The following is a 25,005-nucleotide window of genomic DNA, read 5'->3' as shown; positions in this document are numbered from 1 at the left end:
TCTGCTCCGTTCCACCTGCGATCAGCGGATGCAAGTCACACACGCTCCCTCCCTCCCTCCCTCCCTCTCTCTCTCCAAGTTAGCAAAGAACAAAAAAAAAATAGCCGCGTTAAGGATAAGAGCGGGAGCGGAGGGGGGTGCGCGCGCGTACCGGGGAGAGCCGGCGAGCGGAGGACACCGCCGGCGGCTCCGCACACTCCTCCCTCCGCGCCAAGTGAAGCAGCAAGTTTGCCGCGCACCTGTTTGAGCAGCTCGGATCCCTCCGGCCGCCGAGCCCCGAAAGTGATTTGCACCAGGGAGAAAGTTGGGGTTTGGTTTTGGGGGTTTTGGTTTTTTTGTTTTTTTGTTTTTTGGTTTTTTTTTTTCCGCCGGCGGGGCCGCCGCTCGCTCTCCTCGCGGTCTTCTCCTCCTCCTCCTCCTCTTCCTCCTCCTCCTCCTCCTTTTTTTTTTTTTTTTTTTTTTTTTTTGCACGGCGGTCGCTACCTAGCTACAAACGGGTTTTGCCTCGCTCGCTCCCCGTCCTCCCGGGCTCCTCTATGTTCGATTCTTTTTTCCCGCCTGGCGCCGGTGGAAAATAAAAAAGCCACTTGAATGTACAGCATGATGATGGAGACGGACTTGCACTCCCCCGGCGGAGCCCAGGCCCCCACGAACCTCTCGGGGCAGACCGGAGCGGGAGGCGGCGGCGGCGGCGGAGGCGGCGGCGGCGGCGGCGGCGGCGGCGGGGGGAACAAAGCGAACCAGGACCGGGTCAAGAGACCCATGAACGCCTTCATGGTGTGGTCGCGGGGCCAGCGGCGGAAGATGGCCCAGGAGAACCCCAAAATGCACAACTCGGAGATCAGCAAGCGCCTGGGGGCCGAGTGGAAAGTCATGTCGGAGGCCGAGAAGAGACCGTTCATCGACGAGGCGAAGCGGCTGCGGGCGCTGCACATGAAGGAGCACCCGGATTATAAATACCGGCCCCGGCGGAAGACCAAGACCCTGCTCAAGAAGGACAAGTACTCGCTGGCCGGGGGGCTGCTCGGCGCCGGCTCGGCCGGCGGAGGCCCGCCCGGCGTCGGCGTGGGCATGGGGGTCGGCGTCAGCCCCGGCGGCGTCGGGCAGCGCCTGGAGAGCCCCGGCGGCGCGGCCGGCGGCGGCTACGCGCACATGAACGGCTGGGCCAACGGCGCCTACCCGGGCTCGGTGGCGGCGGCGGCGGCGGCGGCGGCGATGATGCAGGAGGCTCAGCTCGCCTACGGCCAGCACCCGGGCGGCGGGGGGCACCCGCACCACCCGCACCCCCACCACCCCCACCACCCGCACAACCCGCAGCCCGTGCACCGCTACGACATGGGCGCCCTGCAGTACAGCCCCATCTCCAACTCGCAGGGCTACGTGAGCGCTTCGCCCTCGGGCTACGGCGCCTTGCCCTACGGCTCCCAGCCCCACCAGAACTCGGCGGCGGCGGCGGCGGCGGCGGCGGCGGCGGCGGCGGCCGCTTCCTCGGGCGCGCTGGGCGCCCTGGGCTCGCTGGTGAAGTCGGAGCCCAGCGTCAGCCCGCCCGTCACCTCGCACTCGCGGGCCCCGTGCCCCGGGGACCTGCGGGAGATGATCAGCATGTACTTACCGGCGGGGGAAGGCGGCGATCCGGCGGCCGCCGCCGCCCAGAGCCGCCTCCACTCCCTGCCCCAGCACTACCAGAGCGCCAGCACGGGGGTCAACGGCACCGTCCCCTTGACGCATATCTGAGCCGGCGCCGGCACCGGCACCGGCGGCGGCAGCGGGAGCGGGCACCGGCACCGGCCCCGCCACCGGCCCCGGCCCCGCAGGACTGCGCGCCCCGCCGCTGCCACCGCACGCTCAGCCCGGCCCCGCTCCCGGCTTCCCACCCCACACCCCCCCCCGCCTCTTATTTTTGCCCCCCTGCTCCCCTTCCCTCCCCCGCCTCTCCCTTTTTTTTGGTTTTTTTTATTATTTTTTTCTTTCTTCCTTCCTTTTTGTACAGAAAAGAAATGTTTTGATGTTCTTGTAATAATAATAATAAATAATAATAATAATAACGAGAGAGAAAAAAGGTAACGGTTGCTTTACTTACCTTTTTTTTTAGAAGGACTAGTTTATGAAACTAGTTTTAGACTGAACTTCTGTGTTTTATCGAGACTTTTTGTACAGTATTTATCATTCACCCAAGAGACATAGAGCGTTTATTTGCAAAAGAGGGGGGGGGGAGAGAGAGGGGGAAAGAGAAAGTAGGGGGGGGGGTCGGGAAACGACGGCGAAGAGACAAAAAATATCAATAATAGCCACACAAAGTTGTAGGCGATGCCAACTTTTAGCCCGCGCGGAACCGCTGCGATTTCAGTCACGGATCGCTTCTTGCGAAGGCTTTTTATTGCCTAATTAACTCGAGGTTGATGGGGAAACAGTTCTCATTTATTACTCATGTACTAAGGCAAACCCAAAACAACACTTAAAAGTTTTTTGTAGATGTTCTCGCGTTTTGGGTTTTTTTTTTGTTTGGGTTGGGTTTTTTGTTATTTGTTTGTTTATTTATAAAACTTTTTTCTTTTCTTTTGGAGGCTGCAATGTTTTTGTTTCCAGGTTTTGTAAAACTTTATTGTATCTGCATATTTTTTTTGTTTGTTTCTTTTCTCTTTGGTTTTGTTTTCTTTTTGTATCATTTCTTGTAAATGCATTGTGAAATAATTTTTATTTAGGCGTTACGAGGGAATTCAGATTGTGTACATAGTTTACTAAAAAGCCTTTCTGCTAAACAGAAATCCTAAGGATGCATTCAATTTTGAGTTAAATAAATTTCAAAGCGGAACAAGTCACCTGTTTTTTTTTTTTTTTAAAAAAAACCAAAACAAACCCCCAAAACCTAACCGGAGAACACGGTTGTGTTTATTACCATGGTACGCCTGAACGTACAGCAGGTAAACCTCGAATATGGGGAGAAGGTTTTAAACCGGAGCGGCAAACGGCATGAAGTGCAGTCCCGCAGCAGGCGTCGGTGTCTCCCGGTCCCTGTAAATCGGGGGAGGGGGGGCCGAAGCCGGTGGATTTCTTTTCGTTCCGTATTGCGAGGGAAGGCGGCTCGCTGGACCGCTCTTCCTAGCCCTGAACCTTCCTTCTGCGGGCTGTGTGCCTGGGCTGGCGGTCCCGACCTTGCCCGGGGCCGTTTCTGCCCACCCCCGCCCGCCCCTGCCCGCCTCTGCCCCCCGGGAGTCCCCGCCGGCCCCCCGGGGGGCACCGACCTCCCCGGGGGGGGGGGGACGCGAAAGGCACCGGCCAGCTCCCCGCTTCCCCTCTAATTAACACCATGAAAAGCGAAAGCGCTTCGGTTTGAGCGTCCCGAAGAGAAAAACGACCTCTAAACCCCCGGGCCGAGGAGCGGCCCCGGCCCCGCCGGCCGTCCCGGGGGGGGCAAAGGGGGGGGCAAAGGGGGCACACGCTCCCGCCCCGGGCGGGCTGCGGCCGGCTTCGGCGGCCGGTGCGAAAGCTGTCGAGCACGCCGATGCGCACCTGGTCATTGCCAAAGGTTGTTCGATGCTTTGAGATTTGACTTTTTCAATTTTTAACTCCCCCCACCCCTAGCTGTTGATCGGTGCCTTTTGATATGCGGGAATTCAAAGTTTGCTGTAAACTTCGTCCGGGAGTAACAACAGCGTTAAGCGCTGCGTTTAAATATCACACTGTAGCAAATACATTTTTACATTCGTCATAACTGCTTAAACAAAAGGAGAAAAAAAAAATACTTTTCACTTCCCGGGCGGCAGTGTCGGTCGCAGCAGGCTGTAGGGCTTTTAAAACCCTCTTTTACCGCTGGGAAAGAGTCCTCCGTCCGTGCGGGAGCGGGGAAGTGTTCGCTGGTACCGAGGAGCGGTTTCGGTCCGTGTTAGAGGTTGCGCTTTACCATACAGTTTCTGTGTGTGCATGGACATACAGAACTCTGCGGAGTCATTCCGATCGCCTTGTTTAAATCGCGAAAGCGAACGCAAAATTATCACGGAAGCTATTGATTTCAGACCAAAATCCCCCCCCCCCAATTTATTTTTTTGCAACTCTCCGAGCCTTTTGGAAGGGAGGTGTGCGCGGGCTGGGGCGGGCAGCGGGCTGCGTTTGGGAAGGCTCCGCGGGCAAACTGGGCACGCAGCGAGCAGGGACCTGCGAGAAACCTTCTGTGGCCGTGGTTGCCTCCGGCCAAGCAGGGTCCTATATGTAACTTAAAATATTAACAGGCGTATCTTTAAATACGCGGAATAAGCTGAGTACCTGTTGAACTGTTTCTCGAAACGCGTTATCCATCATGTGTGTACGTACTCATACCTATCTCTACACGCTACGGATAGCATCACGACCGAAGAGAAGTGTGTGTGTGTGTGTGTACGTGTGCACATGCAGACGCGTATACATCTGATGCAACCTTGTTACGTGCCTTTTCTTTAAGGGTCATAGCTATTGAAAATCACATTTACTGACAATGCAGAAGAGAAAAACCCCGGCGAGACGATCCTGTATCGCTGAGCACAACTGATGCAACGGGCGCGTTGGGGCGACCAAGGGAGAAGAGCAAATAAACATCTGCACGCGTCCAAACAACAGAAATACGAGGGGGAAGCGCCTAAAAGAGAAATATTACGACTCTCTAAATGAGCTCCTTTTAACGAGTTTTCCCTCCTCCCCTCACAATTTAGCGGCTCAATGGCGTTGTGCCTAGAATAATAGGAATACCTGCACTTTCAACACAAGGGGATTAAACAGACCCAATCTCGGCTACATTCAAATAAGCTGCGAATATTCTCAGCCCGCCTTTCAAAGAAATACAATCCCTTCCGCGAATGTCCACCCCCCCTCCCCCAAAAAACCCCCAACCAAACCCAAACCCCCCAAACACCATAAGGGAAGAATTTTTTCCTGTTCGTGGTTTACTGGTTTGGCGGTTTAGTTTAATTTGAGTTAAACTTCACGTTTGGGCAGGCAGACAAAGTTAGGACAACTTTGCTAGGCAGACGAGTTGGGTTTAGGTACAGTAAAATAATTCGGTCTCCGGGCTTTTTGCTGTGCGGGTTATATATAAGAGAATAATTGAATATGCAAAACTAAGAATAGGTTTAAGCGATTTATGGTTTAAGTACATTACATCTAAAATTGTATGAAATGTTCCTCCTATAACGTGATTGACAGAGCTATTAAAATCACCTATGTGGAAGACTTAAAAAAAAAAAAAAATCTCATTTTCAGTAAAAGGAAGGAAAATCCAGGGCGTAAGGCGAAGGGGAGCTAGGCGGAGGTGCCCTCTCTGCGGAGTCCGGCTGCGTGGAGCCTGGGGGGCTGGGGGTGAGGGCCCCCGGGAGCCGGATCGCGGCCCCCCCTCCCTCCCCCCCGCCCGGCCAGCGCTGTGCCGGCGGGTCCCTCTGCCCCGGGCGGGGGGCGGTGGCAGAGGAGCCAGGAGGACAGGAGGCACAGTGCGATAACAGGTTTGATCCGCTCCAAACTTCGAGCCAAAACGCAAACTTGGCCTGGACTCCACAGCTCTTTTCCCAGCGATTCTCTCTCTTTTTTTTTTTTCCACTTTTCTTCCCTTCCCCCCCCCCCCCTCCTTCCCCACCTCCCTCCTTTTTGCCGTGCGTGGCTCTCTGAGCTCGTAGGAGTGGTGCTGGGCCCCGGGGAAAAGCCGTTCCCTCCAGCTCCACTCCTCCGCGCCTTCAACCGGAGTCACACCGCAGCAAGCCCCGGGGGGGGCATCGACGGGAAGGCTCCGGGCCTCTGGGAGCAACGGAACGGGGGGAGGGGGCCATGAAATTGCCCGTGAAGATAAAAAAGCGGGACGGCTCTAGAAATCTGCGGAGGGGGTCGTGAGGACGCAGCCCCAAGGCGCTCGGGGGGGGGGGGGGGGCAGAGCGGGGCCAGGACCCCCCCGAGATGCCCCTTGGCAGGGCTGGGGGGGGGATGGAGGGAGGATCCTCCCTCCCAGCTGCGCCCCATGCAGGCAGCATCAGGCGGGAGGCACCTGAACGCCTGCCGCCGTTACAGCTTTTTATTATCCTGCGTGAACTGCCACGGAAGGAAAAAAAAAAAAAATTAAAAAAACCCACAAAACACCACCCTCCCCCCCCCGCCGCCGCAAACCGAACGAAAGAGCTAATCTGAGCTTTGCTGTAGAGTAAAACTCGGCTACTACACGGGAGCTGGCAGCTGCCCGCGGGCTGGAGGCGTTAGCCTGGAGGGGGGGGTGCGCTGCCGGGCCGGGGGCCGACCCTCTCCCGCCCCCGCCTTTCCCGGGGACCCACCGACCCCCCCGGGGCCCTTTTTCTGCCTGCTCCCCCCGCCCCCCCGGCAGACACCGGCTCTGCCTTTCCCTCCCTCGCTCAGCAACACGTGGGGGAGCGCCGGGAAGGGGCAGCCCCGTGGGGGCGGGCAGCGTCCGAGTGTGTGTGTCTGTCTGTCGGTCTGTCTGTGGGTCTGGGGGTCCGGGTGAGTGCGCAGGGGGCTGATCTTGCGGGAAAGGTTCTCCTCGCTAAGCAAGTCCCCCCCGGGGTCGTGGAGCAGTGGGCCTGGGGGGCGGGGGGGGGGTTGGTGGGGTGTGCGTGGGTGTCTGCGAGCTGCAGCCCCACGAAGCGCGGTGCCCCCGGTGCCGTCGGAGGGGCTCGGATGAATGATGCAAGAGGAAGACGGGGGTGGAAGGAGGGGAGGAGGGAGAGGGAGGGAGGGAGGGAGAGCGTGGGGAGGAGGAGGAGGAGGAGGAGGAAGGGGGGGGCCGGTGTTTGGAGAGCGAGGGATTAGCGAGGAGAGCCCTGACCCCGAGATCAACGGCCAGTCAAACCCGTTTACAATCACCCGGCGGAACACCGACGGCTCCCGCGGCAAGGCACCGGCCGGCCGGGCAGCCAGCGAAACCAGAGCCCTTCGCGGAGGGGGGAGCTGGGGGGGGGGGATGAAGGGAGACGCCACAGCCTGGGGGGGGGGGGGTCAGGGGGTGGGAAGAGAAGGTCCCCGCGGGAGGTCGGGGGGGCCGAGGCGGGTGGCGGTGGGGAGGATGCTGCCGTTCGCCCCGTCTGCCGGCCGCAGCCTTCTGGCCCCGCACCGACGAGCGGGGTTGGGGGGGAAGGTAAAGGGGGCGGCGGGGGGGGGGGGGGGATATCCAGGCGTGAGAGTCGGGGGGGGCCGGGCCGAGATAGCTGGGAAAAACAAGCGTGTTGCTGTCAGCCGGGAAAGGCTTTTCTTGAACTCCACGCGGGACCCTCCCGGGCTGGGACCAAAGCCCGGCTCCACTCACGCGTTCAGCCGCCGCCCCCCCGGACCGCAGGCCATCTGCTGCACGGCTACCGGGGGCGGGAGGGGAGGGAGGGCACACACACACACACACCCCCCCACCCCACGCACACAGACACTGCACGGGCGGGGGGAAACACATGACGACACACGCTAACTATTTTTGGGGGGGGGGGGAGGGAGCAGTCCCTCCACCTCGCCGCATTTTGGCTCCTCTTCTTCCAGAAAACACAGCACCCCCCAAAGCGAGGAGCTGCCCCCCCCCCCCAACACCGAGCACCCTGTGTGTATGTCGTCCGAGCCAAAGGGGACCCAAAGGAGATGGGCCTGGGTGGGCACCGGGGTGGGGGGGCAGGCAGGGACTAGGAGGTTGGGGTCAAAATGAAGCGAGTCCCTGTCGGTTGGTGTTGAGGTTAGGGGTGGATGCTGCTTCTGGGGGGGTGGGGGGGGACACTGAGGACTGGGGCAAGTGGTTTTGCACGGCTGGGGAGGAGAGGAGCTGGACAGCAAAGCTTGGCTTGGCAGAAAAGTCACTTCTGGAGAGGCAAGGCCAAAAGAGAGGCAGAGGAGACAAAACCTGGTGGGACAGGGTCTTGCAGAGCTCTGAGCCGGGCACGCAGGGGAGGACGGCTGGCGTGAACGGTGACGGTTGCAGCGAGGGGAGTGGGGGAGCGGTGGGAGCCGACCCCAGTAGGGAAAGCAGGGATTATGCATACGGGGCTGGCAGGGCCTTGCCTGCCTGCCTGCCTGCCTGCTGGCTCTGGCCTGCTGCTGCAGAATAACGTCAGGAGGAGCCGTGAGACAGGGGCAGCCCCGACGGGGAGGGCGAAGGAGCCGAGGGCGCAGGCACCAGCAGGTACAGATGTAATGGGAGGCTTTCGTTAGCAGAGGTTGAAGGGAAACCCCTTTTAGATGCGGTCAGCCATTCCACTGTTGGAAGAAACTTTGCAAAAGTGAAGGTCGGCAGACTAAAGTCTGGAGACTCTCGAGGAGCTTTGCTGTAACAGCAGTGCGGTGTACGGGGCCTGCGCCTGTGGCCGCATGCCCGAGATGGTACGGGGTGCTAGCAGGCGACCTGGAAGTCCTTCCTAGTCCTCATGCCTAAAACCGGGACAGCTCTAGCGATGCCTCTGTAAGATATGCCAGAAGTCAGTAGGAGCTGGCTGAACTGAGTTGCACTGCTGTATGTGCCGTCAAAAACTCTGGAGGTACCCAAGGGAAAGGGCCAGAGAAAACCCCCATCCTTTAAACTGCCTGGAGCTGGTGTGGAGTGAGGAGCAGCGGCCCAGGGAAAGCGTGCTGGGCCCTGGCTTTGGGGTGGAAGCAGTGGGGCCTTGCGACAAAGAACCCCCCTTGTCCTATTTACAAAGCCTTGGGGTGCCCCTGTGCAGTTTCATGCCTATCTTTCCTGGACGGTGTAATTCCCTGAAGGGAGGAGCCCTCAGAAAGGTCTCGTTTCAAGAAAGTCATTCAAGTGCTTTAGCATGGCCTGTCAGGACGGGTTTGGGGGTAAGATGCTTCATGCTCGGTGAAATCCCATTGTCCACGCTTTCAGCCCAGGCACCTCTCATTGATTTGGAGAAGACGTGTGCCACGGTTAACTGCGGCTCTCAGATAGAGGGACTATCCTTCAGAAAACTTCAAAAAAAAAAAAAAAGGGAGGGGAGGACACAATGAAACCGAGGAGAAGCAGGAGAGCATCTGGCGGTGGTCAAACAATTGGGCAAGTGCTAGAGGGTGAGCTGAGCTCCAAGGAGCGGGAAAACGCGGCTTCAGCCCGGGGCAGGGCAGCGTGGGCTGGGGAAGGGTAGCCGACACAGGGGGGACGGGCCGGAGTCTGCAAAGTGTGCATTTAGGAAAAGAATAGCTTTCACCGGGAGGAGGTGAAATATAGTTTACCAAGGCGTTAAACTCCATAGCAACTAGGAACTAGCAGTGAACAAAGGCACCATACATTTGGGGCAGTATAATTTACCCACGGGGAGGAGGGGAGGGTGCGGGAGGGGTGCGGGGGAAGTAGGGAGATGTTTATTTCCTACCCCAAAATTGTCTGGCACAAATTTCAGAAGTATTGAATTCAGCTTTTTTTAACTCCAATGCAGAAGTAGTGTATGGGAAGATTGTCTTGCTAGAACTGTTGGACAGAGGATAGTTCAATCCTAATCAGATTAGCAGAACGAAGTAAGAGGCTCTTCAGGCTTGGAGCTGCAAACACAAGCAGCCCAAGGCAGGAGGAGAGACCTAAAACTCCAGGCATGGGAGTTCAAAACGAAGTATCGACATGAAGACACTATTCCGACCCGGTGCGGAAAGCTGGGGGCTCTGAAACCATCTCCCGTGCCTCAGAGTTACCTACACCCCAACCATGGTCTCCCCGTCCTGATTTACACACAGGTTAATATCTTTATCTTTTGGAAAAAATCTTGAGTAATCACTTGATGAAGTGGTCGGATTAGCTTTCCCTATTACCTTCCGTGGTACCTGTGGGTAGCAGAAGAGAGAAAGGGGCTTTGCTTTGGTTAAGTTTTTCTTTGGTTTGTTTTTTTTTTCATTATCTGTGCCTTCGTGCATTATCAGTCCTACCTTCCTCTAAATTGCTTTTCAGTCGCAGGGCGGGTGAGGGCTGCGTGGTTCCCCCCCGATGTTAGAACGTAGGAAATAATGCGAAAACCAAGATGCTTGTGCAGTCGAGTCACGGTGAACACGTGTATTTCCTACCTTGAAGGACAGTGAAAAAAAAAAGAAAACTAGGTGGGAAACGCCTTTGAAAATACACAGCTGTAGGGGAGCTGAAGCCTGCCTGTTTCAGGACGGAGAGGTCTGGAGGAGAACTGTGAATCTCAGATTCCAGAATATACCTCAGGAAGATTAAAATTTGGGAGGGGAAAAAAAAAAAAAAAAAAAAAGAAGAGCCGAACAAGGGAAGCGTGGAGTTTAGCCTAACGAACTTCTCAGCCGTGTGTCTTGAACTGCCCTAAGGGTGAAGAGGAAGGGATACAGGCATGAAGTGCATTTTCCAAACGGGGACTTCCCATGCTCCGGTGTCACATCATTACTGACGTGTCTTGCGGAATAGCCGAAAGAACGAAGAAATGAGAGCAGAACATGCATTTTTCCCCCCGAAAGCACTTCATCTGTTAATGTTCCTCTCAGTTTCTGACTTTCTAGCAAAGCTGAGGAAGTTTCTGCTAACCCGCCATCCAAAAGGTCCATTCAGCAGACCAACTTTGGGGTCATAGCATAGCGACAAATCGTCTCCTAATCGTTTTGCGTTGACCAGGCAGCTGCATGATTTTCCTGAATACAGCAACATCTTCTCACTTTTAGGAGTCGCAGACCAAAAGCTCACTAGATCCGTTGGACAATCACATCACGATAAACGTGCCACAGACCCAGATATTTAAGATAAGGAAAGCAATGAAATGGCATTATTGCAAAAGACGTCCTTGGGCGACCAGACGAGCTATTCGGAACAATTTAGTTGTATTATTTAGTGGGTAGTTCCGGGTAGATAAACTAAACATGTTTTAAATGTTCCGTAATGCCTAAATCAGGTGCTCGTGTATTCACAGTTACGATGGGTTCCTAGTTAGACGGCTGTATTTATCATCTAAGAGTAGCCTTAGGTGCTGAGTAAGAGAAGAAGATAACTACAGTTGAAAGGTAAACCTCTTTTCATGTGAAGGGCCAAACTCGGAGTCCCTTGTTCAAAACACGGTCTCTGCTCCTCAGGATATTCTTGCTGACCTCCTTTGACCAGCAAAATCTAATATACATTGAAAAGAAAAAAACCCCGAACGTCCTTCACCTTCAATAAAAATCTGCCAGGGTGCAGACAGCAACTGCTTCATAAATACATGTCATGGCGTCATTTCCTTGGGAACATCCCATCCTTATTTCCTGACGTCATAATGAAAACTTGAAGAAAGGGCAGAAAACGTGTTACAGAAGCGGCGTTCCTGTTCTGCGGCACAGCTGGCCAACACCTGGAACGGAGTCCTTTCCCTCCCGGGACGTCCCACAGCAAGCGCAGCCACAAAACCCCCGCAGGGGATTTGGGGTCCCCCCGCCGGTGCGCACACCTCGGTTAGCACGAACCGCCGGCTGAGGGGGGGGTTGCAGGGTCTCGCCGGGGGGGACGAACCGAACTGGGAAATGTTCCTTCAAAAAAACTCCCGGAGTTTTACGGTGGAAGACGACTGCCTTTTTCCTACGAACGGGACGGGGGAGGGAAAAAAAAAAAAAAAAGCGCCTTTTTGCGTGGAAAGCGGGGCGGGAGGGGGGGTCAGCCCTGCCTCCCCCCGACCTGATTAAACCCGGCTCAGGCTTTGGCGGCCGTTCCTCACTCTGCGAATCAGCCTGATGAGTCAAACGTCATCTAATGAAGTGCGGGACCCGGCTACCCTACAGCCCCCCCCCTCCGCGACAGCGCCCGATACTTTTTCTTACAGAAAGGGGTGGGACTGCCCCCCCCCCGCGGGACCGCCGTCCCATGGCCGTGTTTCTCTCGCTGAGCAGGTTCAGGTCCCCGTGTCCCCCCCGCAGGCTGAGGGGGGTCGGGGTCCGGAGGGAGAGGGGGAGGCCGGGCGGGGCGGGGGGGCTTCACGTCCCCGTCCGCCCCCCCAGGGTCAGGCTACGGCGTCGCAGCGGAGATAACGGCTTCTTGCCCCCCCCATCCCACGCTGCCCTTTCCCGAGTGGGAGAGGAGGGTCCGGCCCCTGGTTGATTTTAGTGGGGGCGGGATCGGGCCCCCTCGGGGCGAGCTGCGGTGCTCCGCAGGCTTCCTTCTCTCCCGATTCCCTTCGGGTTTGGCCGGTGGCGACCGAATGGCAACTTCCAGGAGCGAAGCGGCAGCCCGTCTGCTTGCCTACCTTGTTTTCTGTGAGAGGGGTGGTTTGGGTCATTTTGAGGGAATTTGGAAAAGCACGACTGCTTTTGGAAACCTTTTTAGGAAAGTTGTGAAAACGCTAAGCTGGGGGCTCCAGTATTTTTGCCCATGCACAAGACACAAAATAGGAACTGATTTAAAGGAATACCTCAGAGAGGGAGAGAAATAAATCCAGAGTCATTCAGCAGTTTAAAAAAAAAAAAAAAAAAGGCCAGAAAAATTTCTCGTCTTAAACGAGCAGTCACGGAAGAAATCTCTTTCCTTATATCAAATGAGAGATATTTTGAAGAATTTCCCGAAACAAAGCGCCTCTGAGACGTGTATTTTCTGCTCCAGCAGCAGGGTTCTGTGTTTTGCTGAGTATCGTCGTGCCACCGACACAGGAAAAATACAGCTAGGGAAGCAAGGAGTGTTGACATAGGATTTAATAGTTAGCAACTTTCTCAAAGAACAGGTTATCTCCACCTGGCAGCAAGGTGCTAATAGGAAATAACAGAACTTTTGGCACCGTACAGAATACTTTCTGAACTTGTAAATTAACATAAACTCAACCAATATTATTCTCATTTTGGAAACTTTACAATACAATTACTGCAGACTACTAAGATCACTCCACTGACCCTCAACCATACGACGCAGATATTGCCAAAGCGAATTCCCTTATTATTTCTCAGAGCCAACACTTGTTAAAAGGAGAATGCAGCATCCCTAATTTAAACGTTAGTTTTCCCGGGGAAAAAAAAAAAAAAAGAGGAAGAAAAAAAGGGAAAAGAGAAAGCAAGAAAAAATGGTGGTGAGCCGTCTTTTAAAGTGAAAGAAATTTGAGAAATCTGTAGGAAAACGGTCTAAAGGTGACTAGACTAGTGTTGTCTCTTGTCCAACCTGCAAGTCTTCTGCAGGTTATTTTTCTCTAGTACAAATGTAATTTAATAGCCGAGATGGATATTGTTTCACTTTCAGCTATCTGCTCTATACTCCGGTCTCATTCTACACTAGATGATTACCTTACTGTCCTATATGCACAATTTAAAGGGAATTACCTATTACTTCAATTATTTGTTTCTTATCAACTGATGTTACACTACAAGGATTTGCATTGAAAGGACACAAAGAAAGAGCAAGTCATGGCACATTGCCAAATAAAAGAGTAATGTTCTGGTGAATTTAGCCCAAATAATTTACTGCTATATAAAAGTGGAAAAGTGGAAGGTGAACCCTTTGACCAATAAATCTCTTCTGCATGTGAAACCCTTATCTTGTCCCCTCCAATATATTCCTCACTAGGAAGCCATCATCATTGGCTCTGGTTTGTTATTTGTAAACCTTGATCTTCTGCACTCGGTGTCCTAAATATGGATAATTAGCATCAGTTTATCACGCCTCTGCATATTTTCTCTTCTCTCCAAACATGCATGCTTCTATTGGCTGCCATTCTGTCACAGAAGATTATGGAGACAGATTGCAGAGAATGAATGTGCTAAACGAGATTAGGAAGGAATAGAAATAGCAACTTGGCCAATAAATTCCTCGTGAGAGCCTTATCATACAATTACACGTTGACTTGTTTCACACTCTCCCAGCCTCTTAATCCAACGCCCCCACCAAGAATAAAATTTCACTAATTTCTGAATTACTGCATATCCTCATGACTTGTCACTGAGAATGGCTGGAAGAAGCAACACGGTCGAAAATAGCACCTCGAACTTCCAAAAAGCAGAGAAACTTTGCAGGCACAAAGAGGTGTGCCTTTGAACCATCCGTGGCCGGAGGTTTTGTGCCGCCGCGGTTTGAAGGGTCGAGGCTTCAACGTCAGCCGTGTTCCCCTATGCTTTTTCCCCCTAAGTCTTTACGTTGGGGGTTACGTCATCCTTCAGGGGGACTTGGGGGTCCGAACACGGTGCGCTGATGCTGCTGAATTATCTTGGGCGGTCGCCTGCTGGGCAACGGGCTCTCACCGCTGAGCCCTTACAAACTCATCACCCGGCGGCGGCGAAAGCGCCTGCTGCCGTCATCGATCTGCGGGACGCTCCTGAAAACGCGCTAATTGCGAAGATGCCACAAGCAGGAGAGCCCAGGGGGGCAAAATCCCGCCCAATTTACGGGAAACCTCTACCAGCTCTCTGGAGTTAGCTTTGTCCGTTCTGCCGCGCTTATTTCAGCGTGGGCGTCAAGAAAACACCATGTCCGCGACGGAATTAAGAGGCATGGCAAAGCCCTTCAGGTGACGTCGTCTCTGGAAATGCTGGAAGTCTCCATTCCCCCCCTTAGACTCGCCCAAGAGGAGGACTTGCAAATTATTAATGCTCTGCCAGTGTTGTTTCCAGCGTTTTAGCTTCGCGTAGAAGGACGTATGTGGAATAAGAAGTCCCAAGCTGGGAAGATAAAGCCTTGCTCAGTTGATCTCTACTCAGGTTTGATGCCGCAGTGCACTTGCCTTACAATTTTAGCAGATCTGAGGGTATTTTGCGGCATTTCTTGCCGTGAAAGGACTGCTTCGGAGAGCAAGGTGTTTGTATAACTCGAATAATTGTTTGCCCTCATAAATGCGAACCTTCAACCACATACAGGCTTTCAGAACCCGGATGAAAAGTATGACGAAATCGTGCTACGTATTCCGGCGTTGCTTAGCGTCACTCCCGCCTGTGCAATCAGATGCTGAGAAAGTTTTAACGTAGCGGTACACGTCGCAAGCGTTAAGGATGCTCAAAAGAAGGGGATTACCTCCAGCGGGACCTTCCCTGCCTGGTTTTCGCGGGGGTGGAAGAGATCCAGGCGGCAGAGGAGCGTCCCCGCTCCCCCCGCACTGGGGACGGCGGGGCGGGGGGACCCCAGTTCTGTCCCCAGCTCGGGGGGAGCTGCGACCCTGGGCTATGGCAAACCCACCCTGCGAGTACCAGAGAGCACCAAGTGCCCTGTGAAAACTTCACACCTGGGCCCTCTGAGTCGTCATCAATCGGGTGTATTGGTGGTGGTGATGGTGATTTTTATGTTATTTTATTTTTTTAACCCGCCCATTGCTTTTCTCTTAACTCTCCCGTGGAGTTTTGCTTGGCAGTCAATCACCTCTGGATGGAAACCGCCGTTGAGGGTCACCTTCACTCAGGGCCTTAAAACCATACCGGTGCAGAAAAGATGGAAGTGATAGAAGCGTGACCTTGCGAGATGGCAAGGCAGCCTGCTACCTGTTTGCTGCCACAAAAGCCTTTGCGGTCATCGTATAAAGTAAAGAAATTAATACCGCTCCCTTATTTCCTTCTTCCTGTTCTTGTTATACACGTAGGCATGCATGCATATTCATATGCGCGTATACTCACACACACACACATATATATATATCTACATGTACACACACTTGTCCGGAGTGAATTGGTTAGCTGCATCAGGGAGAGAGGCGTTTGCCATTAATCTGGGAACAAACCGCTAACCTCGGTGACTGGTATTTTAGCTTTTCTTTTCTCGCTTCTCTCAGTGCGGGGAGAGCAGTAAAGCTTGTGTGGACTGATTGTGAGGGGCTCTGCTGGAATTTGGCAGGCCAGGGGCTTGGAGAGAAGCCCCATGCTGACTCCTATTCAGCGGGCCAGTTTTCTGCGAGCTTTGGAAGTTTCACTCAGCCGTGCACTCAATGGCTTCACAAAGCTGATTACAAGCTTCAGCGCATTCCTGAAGGAGCCAAAAGCGACGCAGGTGCAAACGAGCCGAGGGAGCCCCTTATCCCGGTGACAGAATGGGACAAGCTGGGAAAGGCTCGGACCACACAAATCCAAGGCTCACCAGGCAGCAGCAAGCCTGCCTTGGGAACCGGGCATCATTATCCGCTCCATTCAGCGGGGACCCGGCGGCGGCAGCGGCACGTCCCGGGGCTGGGGACGGGTCCCGGGGCTTTCCGTCCCGGGTGGGAGCAGCGTGGCTTCACCTGACCCCCCCCTCCCCGCTCCCTTCGCTCATGCAGGGACCGGGGGTGCCCCTGGCCCGTCCGCCCCCCAGCTGATTTCTGCCCCCGCAGCTGGTAGGCTTCAGCCCGACGCCTGAAATACCTTGCCGGTTTTTTCCCTATTGCCCCGTCACACACGAAAAGCCTTTCTCCCCCCCCCACCCCCGCCCCCGCGTCCCTCTTCCCTTCCCCATATAAACACGGTGCTTAAGGGTCTGTCTGGAAATCCAGCACAGAAAAGGCACTGATCCGAAATGGCAGGTTTCCTCCCGACTGAAGTTCTCTAACAAACACCCTGTTTTGAAGACTGCCTTTAATTCCCGAGAGAAATCAGCCGAGAGTGCACCCCCCCCCCCCAATTACTCGAGCCGCCCGATTCCCACAGAACCCTCCCGCACCGCAAACGCCCGGGCGATGTTCCCTGCCCCGGCGAAAGCAGCCGGCGGTCCGGGCCCTTCCTGCCGCCCCGGGGGGCCAGGGGGTGGCGGGGAGCCGGGGGGGGGGGGTCTCGGTGCCGGAGAGGGTGAGGCGTGATTTCCTTTAATTGGGGGTTCTCGGGGGGAGTTCCTCTTTTCCTCTCTCCTAGCCCTTCCCCTCCAGCCGGGAGAAGAAGCTGCACTTTACTTCGCTGCGAAATTAATTACGGCCCTTCCTCGCTATCAATTACGGAGGAATCAGCCTTTCCTAGGGAGAGGAGAAATAATCAAAAGGCTTTTCAGTCTTGGGGGGGGAACCTCGGACCGCCGAGCACATAATGCGGCAAGGGGACTGCCGCGCTTCTGGCCGCTGGTTTCATATGCAAATGGCGAGCTGCCTCCAAGTTATCATTATGGTTTTTTATTTTTCTTTTTTTTTTTTTCTTCTCTCTCCCCCTAATGTTATTATTGTGTCGGTGTTTTAATAGCCACATGCTCTCCCCTTCCCTTTCAGCGAGGTTTCCTTGGCGATCAGCCCCGCCGCTTCTTCCCGGGGCCGCGCAGCCCCCCGCCCCAGCGCCCGCCCCGCGTCCCCCTTCCTTTCCCCCGCTGGAAATGCAAGCGGCCCGGCCGGGCAGCTGAGAGATTAAAGCGATCCCCCGGCCCCGGGGCTCGCCCTCCGCAGGAGCGTGGCGTATCGCTGCCGTGAGGCCCCCCCCGGGTCCCGTCCCCCCCCATTCCACGCTGGCGAGATGCTGGGGAGGCGGCGGTGCGTTTGCTTGTGCGGAGCGCACCGCCTGCGAGCGGTTGCCTTGGCAGAAAGGTGCAGCTTTCTGATGTTCTTTTGTCTGATAACTAATTCAAGTTAATGCGATCTTTATGTAAAGCTAACAGCGGATAATTGTCTATTTTCTCGCCAACAATCTCCATCACAATCACTTATCTGGAAACCTGCGGTTGTATTAATCGTTATATTCCCCGAGATAAGCGTCTCTCGAATTATCAGTAAACACTGGAGGGAAATTAAACAAACTCCAGAGCCACTTAAGTTTCCTCGGCAGCTTTTAACCCCCTTCTCTGGGGAGGGGAAAAAACCCCGACCGCCCCAACCTAGGACAAGATGAAAGGGGTCTGTGGGGGGGGTGAAACAGTGGAGAAGGGCCTGAACTTTTGGATAATTTTGAAGAGCCGAGTCCTGCCCACCGCGCCTTCCCTTCGAGGTGCCCGTGCTGCAGGGACAGGCGCGCACCTTACGCCCTGCTCGCCGGGGGGGTTGTGTGTGTGTCGGGCTTTAGCAGCCCCTGGGACCTTGTTGGCAATTCTTGTAAATCATGTAATTAAGTGTATTAGTCGCTGCAGGGGAAAGACGAGCAGCTAGGAGAGAATACACCGAGAGATGAAGCAGAAGTCGCGTGGCTTTAGGTCTGCTGTAAGAGGAGGAGAGAGTTCTGCTTCCTTCTGCGAAACACCGTATTAGCACAATTATTGGCAATATTTATACTAGAGAGTGAGCTGAACCCCAGGAGGGTAACAGAGTGTGCGAGAGAGCGAAACTACTGTGGGAATATATTTTACTGCTCAGATCCCATCAGTTCCGTTAGGTGTAAAGAAATTATAGCAAATTGTGCTGGAAACCCCTCCAGGGAAAACATACTTGTATGACAAAGATTTTGTCTTTTTGAGATGAAGTCAAAACATCGGTGCCAAGTGAAACTCATTTTAGGGGCCGCTGCCGTGTGTGTGTTTACTGGAGTACCTGCGTGGGGAGGGAAGGGGGAAAAAAAAAAAAAAAAAAAAAAAGCCCAAACCATGACATTTGAGCCGGGGATCTGGGCCAGCAGGGAGTTTGCAGCTTCTCCCGGGAAGAGGAGGGCTGCTCCATCCAGGCTCCCCCCGCTGCCCGCCGCCCGGGCTGGGAACGCCGCCGGCCCGCCCGACCTGCGCCGGGCTGGCTCACGGCTCTTCCTCCGCTCTTTGCATCCCTAGGAGGGTTTTCCATGTCGAAAGCGCTTTTATGAACATTAACTAATTAATCCTGGCACCTAGTTACGGAGCAGGCAACGAGGAATTTCGAAACTCGCCTCTGCGATGAGCTTTATTTATTGTCGTCTTATGATTTTTAGGAAGCAAACTTTGATTCACAAAGGTTCCCAATGGCACGGCTCCCATCTTAGCCGGAGGAAGGTGAGGTCTGGGATGGAACAAAAAAACCCAAACAACACCCCAAAACCCCCCAAAACCCAAACCCACAACACAACCAAACACAAACCAAACCAAATACCGCAACGAAACACACAAACCTCCTGTTACTAGTTTGTGTGTCAAGGCAGCGTATTTCCAAATACGATCAGTTTCTTAAAAAAAAAAAAAAAAAAATCCTTTAACTGCTTCAATTCTCGAACTATTTCTCTTGCGCTAAAAGTTCCCAGGGTAGCTTTTTCTTATGGCATTTGAGAATCATCCCACTTCATCTCTCACCTGAATCTTGTCATCTGTGCCATCTTGAAGTGATCTGTGAACAATGCTGGTCCCTTGGACAGCCCAAGCTGGTCAATCAGGCAGAACAGACTATGCAAATGGAATGGAAAGGCGAAGCGATGGAGAACAGTGGCCCCCATTGTCTTGGGCATTTCAAAGCGAAGCCCAGCTGCAGCAGGCGTTGCTGTCTCGGACCCTTGGTTGCTACTCTAATGTCATCATTGCAAAACATCACATTTTGAAAACTCTACAGTCTGAATGCATGAGCAGCCCTCTGCAAAGATTTCACTTTGCCGTGACATCTTTCGAAGTCACCAAAAAAAAAAAAAAAGGGAAAAAAAAGGGAAAAAAACCCTCAACCCAACAACTGGGGACTGGGATCCCAGCCACATTGCCCTCTCACATCCCTCAGTCCCTTTCCCCGCGCTCCTAATAACTGTGGAGCGGTTGACGCTAAATGCCTTTTGCAACCTTTTGGTGAACGCCTCGCCTTTCTTGCTGTTTTTAGAGTCGAATTGGATGATGATTTAAGTTGCCTTTAACTTATTTTCTGTCGGGTCTCTTTCAGGCACTCTAATGAGCTAACGCCGAGGAAGCGTCGCTGTGAGCAGGCAGGGAAGTATTTATTCACAATTGCTTCCAAAACTTAAGAAACACGGGGCTTTGAGAGAGTCAGGCAGTGTCTTTGCGAGCGGTTAAACCAACAGCTCAGCTGGGTATTTACGGGTCCGTTAGGAGGTTTTTTGAATACTCGGTTTCTTAATACACTCATGCAGTTGTCGCTCCTAAATGTCGCTGCCAGCCCTGCTCCAGCTCTGCTTCCCAGCACTGGTCCCAAAGTTAGCCCTGCCATGAGAAACGAACTTTCACTGCAGTCAAGCTGAGGGCTGTCAGATGATTAATGTGCATTTTCCAGGGACTCAACCATTGCCCATGTTTCACTTACCGTTCCTTTTCATTTTCTTTTGTCTGTAGGTGACATTTGTGATCACCATGTGGTGAGCCTCATGTCAGGAGCCTGCGCTCAAGGAGCAAAGGTCTGTGCCACTGGTATCTTAGTTGGGGGGTTACCTTTCCCTCCTCCCCATCTCTTCTCTCGCAGGAATTAGTGAATCCAAAGCTTCTTCTCCAACAACAGCCTTACTACAGCGAGCCTACAGAGATGGATAATGCCATAGCCAGCCTCAGACGCTGCCTAGTTCATAGGCGGAGCGGTCGCACAGTTTAGTGGTCACCCTTGAGTGTGGACGATATTTAGCGTTCATGCAGGAACAGAGAAGACAGTTTCATTGGACTGAGAGAGCTGACCTAAGAAACTCTTAATTACATTCTTTGCAGGACCAAGAATAATTCAGTGCTGCTTTCCCACTCCTTAAGCTGGCTCTTTCCCTTTTGCTTGGGTAATGCATTGTGTAATAATGTCACGTAAATTACAAAGGAAGCAAAGGATGGAATTATTTAAAACTAAAGTTATCCACTGTGATTTGATTAGCTTCCTAAATTTAAGTTTGCCCCTTTCAGAATGCAGTGTGTTGGTAAGAAGGAAAAGATGAGAGTAGTAGACTAAAGCAAAGAGAGGTTGAAGTGAACGGGGCAAGTAAATTACTGCGTAGGTGCCATTTCATCTTCTGGCTGGAAGTTTCTTTCCCCTCACCAGAGAGAGTTTTCCAAGGACAAGTACTGGGTTAAAAGAAAACCAGTTTTCAACCGAGTCGGCCTCTTGGTCAAATGAGTAACAGCAGGAACTCAGACTGCTACCTGCCTCATACAGATGTTTCAACAGGGACAATATGCACTGTAAGCACCCTTCCCTGCCAGGTATTTGTTAACAGATGTCTCCAAGCCACTTTCCCCTATCAGTTGACCACCCTAAAACTTTACCTGCTAGACAAAATCTATGCCCTAGGAGGTCTTGGGCATGCTTCAGGTACCCTCCGGGCCCCTCACTTGCTAACTTGCATGCAGAAACCCAGAGGAAAAGCCATGTTGTGCAGGCAATGCCTACACAGAGGACACCAGCAATGCACGTGGCCAGGGACCATATGCCCTGTCGCTCTAAGTGGGTGCATCTCCGTCTGGATCTCTGCTAAAGGACTTCCAGAAGGAGGTTGTGAAGGAGGAGGATGCAGCAGCTTTCCAAGAGGAGCAGCAACACCGTGGAGGTGTTTGCCGTGGGGCTGCGCGGAGGCGGGGGTCCCTCCCCTCTGTGGACACCGCAGCTCCCACTCGATGGCGGGATGGATGACGTCCTCAGGGCCCAGGCCATGGGTGGGGGACAGGGGTCCACAAGGTCACCCCACCACCCTCGGCCCGGCCATGCCCCTCTCCCCCAGCGGCCCTATTCCCGACCCATGTTGCCCGCCGGACCTCCCCGCTCCTCCGCAGCCCGCCGGCCTCACGCCCCAGGGCTGAGAGCCCGGAGCTGGGTTGGCCAGCCCGCGCTCAGGCTGTCCCTCCACAGCACCCAACAAGTTCCCATCACCCCAGGTTAACGGGCTCGGCTCTGCCAGGAGGGAAACAGCCCCAGATCTGCCCCTTGGGCAGGGTGCTGGGATAAAACTAGGGACAAGCTCCTTCCCCAGCGGCCCCCCGTCCCCCCACCAACGGGAGCTAATTGGGAACAAGAGCAGCTCCTCCCTTGAGGAGCTGAACTTTGCTTTTCTCTCACAGCTGGAACTTCTGCCCCTTCCCCCCTACCAGCCCCAGCCCCGGTACGTTCAGGCACAGTTATCTCTGCTCGCGCACTGACTGTATTTTTCATGTTTATGATCATCCAACCCAGCGTAGTGCCATCTGGCACACGCACGCAAGGGGAAGAAGAAAACCATATATTCAGCAAATGGAGCACACAGGGTTTAGGTTTTGTTTTGTCTTGTTTTTCTTATTCTTCCAGTTTCCATTTAAAATTATGCGGAAGGGATAGCTGAGAAAATCACCCTCATGAAAAATGATCAACCCCCGCCCCCCAGTTAGGAAATAAAAAATTACGGGAGAGCGGTGATGCCAGGAAGGGACAAGAACACCCCTTCTGCTGAAATACAGTTTCTTCTTTTCCTGCTTCTGTGTTTCATTTCACCTTGTGCTCAGAGAAGGAACAGAATTACTTCAAAATGTTTGCGTTAACTCTTTTTACCCAGGATTTATTCTGGTCTTTCAAATGATTATTTTACTGTAAGACATGTAGTTTAAGCAAGCGATACGTAACAAACCGCATTCCTCCGAAGCACCGGAGCACTGCGAGTCACCCTGAAGTCCTCGAAACCTTTACTATTTTTCACCTATTTTAAATAAAAATGGATGTAAAAATACATCTGCAGAGTAGGTGTAAAAAACACACGTAGTAGTTTCAGTGAAAGCTAGCACCTATCACATTGCCACCTTAATTCAAAGATAGTTTTGTAACAGAGTTGTGTAATCAAAGCGTTTTTCTTCCCTGATAATTCATGCACTGTAAGATTATCAGTGGAGTTGCCCGTGGAAAAGGTACTACACAATGTATTGTATTACTTGATTCATTTTCTTTCAATTTTTACTTTAATTTTGTCTAATTACTGTATTGTGATCTAAGTCAGCAATCTTAAATTAACTATCAACTTAACTTTTGAAGAAACCCTACAAATGCATGATAATGATGAAATTTAAATTACTTTTGGTTATTGTGTAATGTCTACACCACGGAAAAGCAAACCTTCAGGTATTTTAATTCTGTTTGCATATATAGCATTGTGGTTTTCCCGTTTCATTTTTCAGAGTAGAATTCTCTGCCATTTCCAAACTATAAAAATGTTATTAAAAAAACCTGCTTGGGGTATTTTTGTTTTGTTTTTTTTTTCCCCCTAGATTGAATGATAGATTTGATGAAAATGTGAAAGAAAATAGTTCTGGGGACTAAATTGCCAGCTACTCAGATTTCTTCAGAAAAGCAACTTGTTGTTTTACAGGTACGGATGCAGAATGGTAAAACTGTTCTCTGATCCTGCTAAAACAGAGAAAGACATTTCAGTGCAGTTGATACAGTATCTGTATATTGAGCTAGATTCTGGTCTCACAGATGTTTAAAATCCAATATAGACTTTGCTCAAGCCCTGATCCAAGGCTAAATGATGTCACTGTCATGACTTCAAGTGGGCTGTGGATCAAGGCCTTTTACACCACTATGCCTCATGCCGCTAGGCTGAGAAAGGCTATTTTTACTACAGCTTTCTTTTCCTGTGAAATCAGATTAATTTGGAATGAATTAGAAATGCTTGAACAGAGATGCTCGGGGTTGCTTTTTATGACAATACTTTTAATTTCAAATATTTCTTACAAATACAATTTGATAGCAAATTAAAAATTTGCACTTTCCAGTGTATTTCCGCTTATCTTTGGTTTTGGGGTGAATCGCACTTTACTTTTACATGCGTGTGTTCATTGCCTTATTTCTGGCAACAGAGCATTGCAATTTTTATGTAAATAACAAGCGAAAAGGGAATCTATTGTAAAATACAATGTATGACAAATTCATTGAAACAAGCAAAATAATTTAAATAATGGTTATTCAATAAATGTCAGGAAAGCAATCCCACACCTTCACTGATCGAGGCTGCTATGTAACTTGGAAGAAAGCGATCAAGGGAGACTTTTTATGCAGTAATATATGGAGCCTGTTCCAGTTGTTAAGCACATAATTAAAAATTCAGCAAGCCTTACCAGAGAGGGTCATAAACAACAACAATTAAAAACTCAAATCTCTCTCTGCTTTGTATGGCAATGTGTTCAGGGAAAAAAAGTGTGTGGTTTTTTTGGTGATGACTCAGATTAGCTCCAATTAAACTTAGCTTTAACTCTGAGAGCTGCAAAGTGAAGCAAGCAGAACTTTGCCGCTTACTATTACAGGTTGTTTTACTTAAAAAATGGTAGAATTGCTCTTAAGCATCTCCAACAAAAGAGGTATAAAAGAGAAATCAAAGTGGAAGAAACAGTCAGAATGCTACAAGTATAACGCAAAATCCTTATGTGTCGGTAAGGATTAATAGGTAACAAAGCAAACCCGAATCTACCCATCGCTTTTCTTCATCCTATGTGCACCAAAGAAGGTGAATTATAACAAAACCTTGTCATAAATGACCTTAGTTTTCAGAGTTTACAGTGTTTCCATAAATATTATTAATTCAAATATCCAGAATCAATGTAGTTTGGTTAAATGATCTATAATCAGTAAAATTTTAGCAGTGATCGGACAGCGGCAGAACGATACTTCCATACGTTGAAACTATCTTGTGCCACTCATGTGAACCGAAATGGCAGAACAGACTTGCCTCATTAAACTGCGTCTGGGAAGACAATATGTGGGGAAAGAAACCCCATCATAATTAAGCGTCCCATCTAGATTATCATATTAGTGTTAGGTCATTATAAATGGGGGGTAAGTGAAGCAATGTTTCTTTTCAGCTTTGAAAATTTTAAGGAATTTAAATGCTTGAAAACGTTTTCCAGCTCACCTACTTTCAACATCAAGTTTAGCCCCCGATTTCCCTATTTATTCCTCTAACTCTCCTGAAGTGGCCTTCAAAATGTGTAAGCGTGGATTTATTGTAAACTTCGCTGCTGCAGCTTCACTGTGGTTGTTCTGATCATTTCAGGACAAATGTGACAGTTTAAACTAATGACTGAACATCTATTGTGTTAGTGCTGTTTCCTGGTTATCTAGTTATTATTTATTTCCTGCTTGTTCTATTGTTTCTTGCCTTACGAAGACTCCTGTTTGCTCTGATAAAATTCCTTATAACATGGCTGCAACACCAAGGGTTGGGTAAAAGGGGTCCTCTGAACGATAACACAAAGACCATATAAAGAATCCATCACAGCAGTCAGTAGTATAATGCAATTTATTTTCACTAGACATCCTCTTCACTACTGGATTAGTCACTTCACTAATGAGCAAATGACCCATAACTCACAGGAGTGGGAACTTTATGTGCAGGTCTTGCCTTTACCAGTGCAGATGAACTGCAGCGTGCTCACCATTGTGCAATCACTTAATATTTATG

The 25,005-nt window shown here is 51.7% G+C and overlaps 1 protein-coding gene and 1 long non-coding RNA gene across 2 annotated transcripts in view; both read left to right on the top strand.

Moving 5' to 3' along the window:
* The window catches only part of LOC128135282 (uncharacterized), a 407,736-nt gene that overhangs the window by 366,862 nt on the left and 15,869 nt on the right, over window positions 1-25,005 (top strand). The window lies entirely within an intron of this gene.
* Window positions 383-1,770, top strand: SOX1 (SRY-box transcription factor 1). Its single transcript, XM_052774076.1, has one exon. The coding sequence runs from the start codon at window positions 592-594 to the stop codon at window positions 1,732-1,734; it is 1,143 nt and encodes a 380-aa protein (XP_052630036.1). The 5' UTR covers window positions 383-591; the 3' UTR covers window positions 1,735-1,770.

The sequence above is a fragment of the Harpia harpyja genome, chromosome 22, assembly GCF_026419915.1.
Source record: "Harpia harpyja isolate bHarHar1 chromosome 22, bHarHar1 primary haplotype, whole genome shotgun sequence".
Lineage (NCBI taxonomy): Eukaryota > Metazoa > Chordata > Aves > Accipitriformes > Accipitridae > Harpia > Harpia harpyja.
The sequence above is the reverse complement of the archived record's forward strand: the minus strand, read 5'-3'. Positions and strand labels throughout refer to the sequence as shown.